Source organism: Entamoeba invadens (assembly GCF_000330505.1).
Source record: "Entamoeba invadens IP1 unplaced genomic scaffold scaff_1105074725689, whole genome shotgun sequence".
Lineage (NCBI taxonomy): Eukaryota > Evosea > Mastigamoebida > Endamoebidae > Entamoeba > Entamoeba invadens.
The window spans coordinates 18,534-25,441 of record NW_004440380.1 but is presented as its reverse complement, the minus strand read 5'-3'; the positions used below and the strand labels follow the sequence as shown (position 1 = coordinate 25,441).

The 6,908-nt window shown below is 30.8% G+C and overlaps 2 protein-coding genes across 2 annotated transcripts; both read right to left on the bottom strand.

The window, feature by feature from the left end:
* Positions 1 to 972: 972 nt before the first annotated feature.
* Positions 973 to 1,458, bottom strand: EIN_299560 (hypothetical protein; the record flags this gene model as incomplete). Its single annotated transcript, XM_004256660.1, has 1 exon — positions 973 to 1,458. One exon carries the CDS (start codon positions 1,456 to 1,458, stop codon positions 973 to 975), a length of 486 nt encoding a protein of 161 aa, XP_004256708.1.
* An 840-nt stretch (positions 1,459 to 2,298) lies between these two features.
* EIN_299550 (protein serine/threonine kinase, putative) lies at positions 2,299 to 6,381 on the bottom strand (the record flags this gene model as incomplete). The annotated part of the gene is made up of 1 exon (XM_004256659.1): positions 2,299 to 6,381. One exon carries the CDS (start codon positions 6,379 to 6,381, stop codon positions 2,299 to 2,301), a length of 4,083 nt encoding a protein of 1,360 aa, XP_004256707.1.
* Between the last annotated feature and the right edge of the window lie 527 nt (positions 6,382 to 6,908).

Genomic DNA, 6,908 nt, shown 5'->3' with positions numbered 1-6,908 from the left:
TTAAGCAAATTAGAAGTTAATTTATTTATTCCAATTTATATTAGTTATTTATATCAATTGTTGTGTTGTAACACAATACCATATATTAATAAGTAATAATTTGTTTGAAATAATTCTTTATGTAGCTTTCAATTTATTAATTATTTTTTTGTTCTTTAACAAAAAGTTTAAGATATTTTTTTAATGTATATTTTGTTTTGATGTTAAATTTATTTAGCAGTTTAGAAGAGGCTCTAAAAAATAAAAAAGTAATTTTTAGTGGATTTGGGCTGAAAAATTTATTTTTTTAAATGTTATATCTTTTCCAAAAAATAATGAACAAATTATTTTGAATTTAAAAATGATTAAAATCGAAAGAATTGATAATTTAATAGCTTGGACAAAAATTTACCTATCATATCCACGTATTAAAATGTCGAAATGAAAGATAATGTTAAAAATAAAAATGACTCTATTATTTTATAATTACTATAAAAAACTCTGTATTTAAAAATATAACAAAATTTAATTGATAAAAATATGTTATATTATTACCTGATTCTCCAAATGTGTCGAATTGGTTGTAAACTTGTGTGTTGCCACAGGAGAGCACAATGTGTTGTTCCAATAGATGACTTTATTTTCGACTCTGAATCCATTTATGCCAATATATCACACTCTCTGTTGACACGCAACTGCTTGCAGCCCAACATTTTCAAACTTTCCAGTGTAATACAACACGTTAAGTAACGCTTGATCATACTCCCACATCATTTCTTTCCAATTCATATTATCACATAATATGTTGAGCACCTCTTTCATATTTTCAGCGCCACCAAAAGCAAAACCACCATTTAATGAGGAGATGTTTCTCTGAACAAAGTCGTCTGCAATTGAAGACGAAATGTATCTTCGTATCCACCTTGCGTGTTCTGGGAAGTTGGCTGGTCCAAAACAGTCGTTTGGGTTGTTTGTACCATAGCACTCAAGTAGTCAATTGACTTCATTCGCATCGGAAGTTCTGAAAAAGTCTGCAAAGAATAGAACATCTCTGAAGTCAATAATAACAACAATTTCGTTGATGTGTTTAGTTATATAATTTCTGAATGCAATGAATCTAAAAACAACGGCATCTTGGAAGGGGTGTCTTGTCACTTTATAAGTCTCGACGTGGAGGTCTGAAAGCCTTTTAAAATTACCAACACAAGTTGATGGAATTGAACTGAAAAGTAGAAACACGATTCGACAATCGGGCATTGCAATTCGTGCCATCTCAAGTGCTTGGAATACAGACTCTCTGATACATTTGTGTTTGAAATCGTATGACCCAATAACCAAATCCCTTTTAGTATTTGGACCATATTTGAAGACATCACCACATACCCCACTGTAATTGAATTTGGAAACGTCAATGTGGTTATTTTTGTAATAAAACATCCCCAGTCGACTTATTGTGTGTAAACTTGGTGTTGAATACATCAAGTGATGGAATGTCGATGTGTTGATTACTTCCACTGACACTCGGCGATGAAAAAGAATATGTACAAGAAAGGTCGTGTCGTGTTGGAGTTATCAGAACAAAAAGAATGAAAACGATGAATGATAAAACAAGGAAGAAAAATAATGTGGAAAAGACATTATTATTCAAAGTTTGTTCAAGTGATTTTATTTGAAAAATAGGAAGGTATTTCTGCGTGATTTTCAAATGAAATGGCAACAATTTGTTATTTGCAATAAAAATTAAATTAATGAAAATTTTGTAAATTGGTAATACCAAAACAAAATGAAGTCAAAATCAATAATAGATATTAATTTTGTTGTGTTTGTTTTTCAAAAAATTATAAACTTTTTGTTTCGATAATATTTATTTTTAATTTAGAAGTAATTGTATTTTTAAAAACACAAAAATGAATTCCACTCATATATGAAATGATATTATTTGTTTTTAACAATACATAGTTATATAAGTAAAAAGAATTTCAGACTTTGTGTTTATTTTATGTTAAAAAATGTCATTGATTATTAAGTTATTTTAATTAAAAATGATTAATTCAATCATTTAAAAAATCAAATTATAAAACTGTGTTGTTAAAAATGATTTGGTATTTTCCAGTGCTATAATTTATTATAATATATATTATAAATTATATTAATATTATTAGTAAAAGTAAAGATAACACTTTTATTATTGAATAATACTTAAAAAATAATTATATTTCTATCCTATTTAAAATAATATTCACTTCATATAAAACCATTGCTATTCGTATCACTAGTTAAAGTCAATTATTTTTATAGTTTATTGTCTCAATAATTTTGTTATTGTTGATTAAACAGAAATTGCAACTGTTCTTCGATGCGATGAATATCATATCGCTCTTTTTGTTTCTGTCCCCAACAATTTTGTATCAATTCATACAACACAATTGGGATTGTTTCACTTTTATCAGGACGCTTTCCAGATGAAACAAACTCTGCAATTTTCCAAGGAAATTTGAATGTGGTGATAGGATATGCCTCTTCCCAAGAAAAACACTCAAACATGGTTATTGCAAATGAATACACGTCCGCACTTTTCGTGTATTTTTCCTGTTTCAACACTTCAGGTGCCATATAAATTGGTGTTCCAATTCCTTTTGTGAAGGTCATATTAGTCATCAATAAATTGACATTTCTAGCACTTCCAAAATCAGTCAACTTTGCATTCACAATTCCATTCAAATCCAATGACAACACGAGGATGTTGTCTGGTTTGATGTCTCTGTGTAGCATCCCATTCTCGTGAAGATATAAAATTCCCTTTGAAGCGTCTAAAATGAATTTAACACGAAGTTTTATATTAATAATTTCACTCTTTTTATTTTTCATTAAATCTTGTAAACTTCCATATTGTGCAAATTCGGTGACTAAACATATCTTGTTTGGTATGAATACAGCGCCATAAAAGTAAACGATAAATTCACTTCTGAACTTGTCTAACATTAAAACTTCATTCTCAAATTCTTCCATTTGATGTGAAGAATTGACTAAATTTTTCATCTTTTTGATAGCAACGATATTTCCTCTGAAAATACCTTTAAACACAATTCCAAAAGAACCTTCTCCGAGTTTCTTCTCTTCAACCAACTCGTCTGGATCAAGTCGTGTTGATAGTTTGGTGGTGTATTTAAAATTAACATGATGTGCACACGATATACCATCACTTGTAGTAAAGAGATAACTAACAACAAAAGTACTGTCTATTGTCGATGTACACAATGGATTAAGAAATAGACTAAATTCACATGCGAACTTTGGTGGAATTGTTGCAATTGAAGGTTCAAAACGGATTGTGTATTTTTCAATATCGTTTTTAGAAGTGAACTGAATCTTCACTTTGTGGTTTGTTGTGTTTCCAATCGAAAACAGATTTTTAATTTCTTTGTTAACATCAATTTCCTCATAGTCTTGGTCATCATCGGTGATCACAAATTCTTCATTTCTGGTGTGAATTGTCAGACCGTCTGCCATTTTAACGAAAATCATATTTGTGTGCTTTAATTTGAAGAGTGTGAGTCCACTGGTATCTCTTTTGTTCTTAATTACTTTAACCATTACAAAGAAAACCAACACTGTGACCAACACAAGAATGGCGATGATAACAACAACTATAAGAAGTATCACCCACCACACAGCCGTTTTTGAACAATATGTGCCATCGTCACTTGGTGAATACCAAAATGTACATGAAGAACATTTTGAGTCTTTTGTTTTTGTGCACTTTGTGATGGTGTTATAACGCACACAACTGGTGCTTTTGAGTACATATGTATCATCACATGATGTGCACCGATTTTGTTCTAAACACTTTGTACACCCTTCAACACACTTCTGACACTCATTTCCATTGACAGTGTAATACCCGTCTTTACACGTTGAACAGCCACTTTCAGTCACTTCAACTGCACACGTCGATATTGAAGAGCGCGGAAGACAATCACCATTACTCGTTTTGTAGTTTGTTGCATTACATTTAATACACGAATTCTCTGTCAGACACTCGCCACATTTGACATCACATTGCGCACAATCTGCTCCCTTCTTGTAATACCCAATTTTGCACTCCAAACAGCCATTCCCATTTGGCACCTTTCGTGCACAAGTGTCATTCAAAGCGTCATTCGATTTGCAGATGTGGTCACTCAAAAAGTACCCATCTACACATGACAGGCACATCGTCGTATCCAAACAACTTTCACAATTTGAGTTGCACGTCTCACATTTGTGTGTCATTACATTCAAAAATGTATTTCCATCACATCTGATACACCCAACCGGAGTTGCTGTTCCACAGTTCACATCAACTTTTGTTTGATCAACACAACTAACATCGCCATCATATGAGTACTTTGAAGAACATTCGACACACCTGCCATTCACGTACTTCACGCAGTTGTCTATTTGTGGCGCACACTTCCCGTTCTCTTCATTGTTTATTCCATCTGAACACTCGTTTTTGACACAAACACTGCCATCTTCTTTCACGTAATACATCTTATCACACTTCTCAGTGGTTTTGAATGAACACAACAAACTTCCTTCGTTGTTAATTGTGCAGTCGTTACATTTGTTGTTTTGTACATAAAACCCATCTTTGCATTCAACAACATTTGAAAGACTGTGAACAACAACATTGCTGTCTACAACACTGCATACTCCATTAGTGTTGATTAATGTTATGTTTGTTAAATCACACAATCTGCACTCTGATGGAACGCCGACTTTTATCTGGCAATTTCCGTTGTCTTCAGTGATATCAACACAATTGTTACCTTCAAATACAAAGCCATCGTTACATCGAAGACACTTGTCTTCTGTAAATGAAAGACAGTTTGTGTATTCTTCACACGTGTTTGATTTGGTATTGTATGTCAAATTCTCGTTGCATTTTATACAATTGCCTTTGTCACCATCACACATCACACAATAAGTGACTTGACATGCTGCACATCTTCCATCAGCCGTTTTACCACCCTCAGAACATGGTAAATGATTTTGACAGATGAATATGCCGTTTTGGAAGTACCCCGAGTTGCACGATGTGTTGTTGTATACAAACCCATTTGCCGCAACAAGAAATACATTTTTTGTGATTGTAAAATTATCTAAAACCACTAAATTGTCAGACTCCATCTCAATCTCAATAAAATCGGTGAGTGACAAATCATATTTTTGGCTTCCAATTACAATTACATCTTCGTTTTCTTCATTTTTTACATTTAAATTCTGTTTTGGCACACCTACTTTGACTTTCATTTGATAAAAGGTATCAATTGGTGTGATGTATGCATCGGTAAGTAAGCAATACTTTTCGATGTAATATGGATGTCGTGTGTCTTCCGTGTGGTTTACATGACAATATATCTTATCTGAAGCACCATACCGTAATAGGTGACCTTCTAAAAGTACTTTGAATGGGGTTGTGTACAATGTCGTGTCAAGTGTGTTGTTTGAATACAAAAAGTCGAAATCGCCATCGTGTGTAAAACCACTAAACCCAGTTATTGATGTTGTGTTCGATACAAAAAAGAGTGGAAGATCTTTGATTGTTCTATCTGTGGAGACTTTAAATGTGTTTGTCAAAGTTAAAATGAGATTTTTTGTTTGAATTGTACTTCGATTATCAGCAACAAATTCTCTTGTCAATTCAAACGATTTTGATACAAAATTAATTCGTTGTGTTGAACTCGACATCTGAAGATTATTTCGAGACAATTTGAAAATAAAAGAACCAAGCAACTCAATGTATGAATTTTCATTGATTGAAATTTGACTGCTAGCAGTTTGGGAAACCAAATTATGACAAACAAGTCTTGATTTTCCTGAAAGTGTATTTGGAGATGTACTACTACTCAAAGATATATTACCTTCCACTAAAAGGCGGGCATTTTCAGAAAGATTAAAATAAGAATTGTCAAAAATCAAATTTTCAACAGAATTTAGAGTGGAATATCCAGAAAGATTTATTATTGTTGATGAACTTAATTCCAATTGATTGGTATTTATTATTGAATTATCTGTAAGATCTATTGTAGATGAACTAATTTCCATTTGATTGGTATTTATAATTGAATTACCAGTCGCATTACACGTACTTTCATATTCCAATTTAAACAATTCAGAAACATTTAAATTGCAATTTGATTTGAGTGTAATTTGTGTTCCTACAAGTTCCAAATTCTTTTCTGTTTTTAAAGTCGAGCCAGTAGTCATTTGTAACTTACTTAATGTGATTGTTAATGATTCTACATATTCACACACATCATTTTCAGTCAAAACATATTCTGTTCCTTCAATATCATTTGGTGGACATATTGATAACGCCAAAGTTATCAACACAAAAATAAAAAACAATCTTATCATTACAAACAAATGATTTACAAGTTTTTTTTACTTGAATTAATAAAGAACAAAATATGTTATATTTCGTTGTTTAAATTTATAATGTAATCAATAAATCAATTAATTATAATTTGCAATTGTTCCCAATCAAGAATTTTTACATATCTTTTGGATAATAATATTTGTGATAAAAAAATAGATACATATTGGTCAGAATATAAAATCTTTTGACAAGAGCTATATAATAACGTCTACTTAAAAAGATTTTACAACAAATTGTTTCGTTTTAAAAAAACATTATTGATTAAATTGAGTTAATCTTAATACTATATAGTTAGTTAACTATATACCTAGTTAGATAAGTGTACTATGTTTAGCTAACTAACCTAATTATAATAAATATACCTTTTTATTATAGTTTAAAAATAATTAAAAATATAATAATATGATAAATAATAGAAATTAACTATAATATATAATTATAGTGTCGTATAGTTAATTAATTAATAAGTGATATAGTTATAAACAAAAATTGTTATAATTTCATT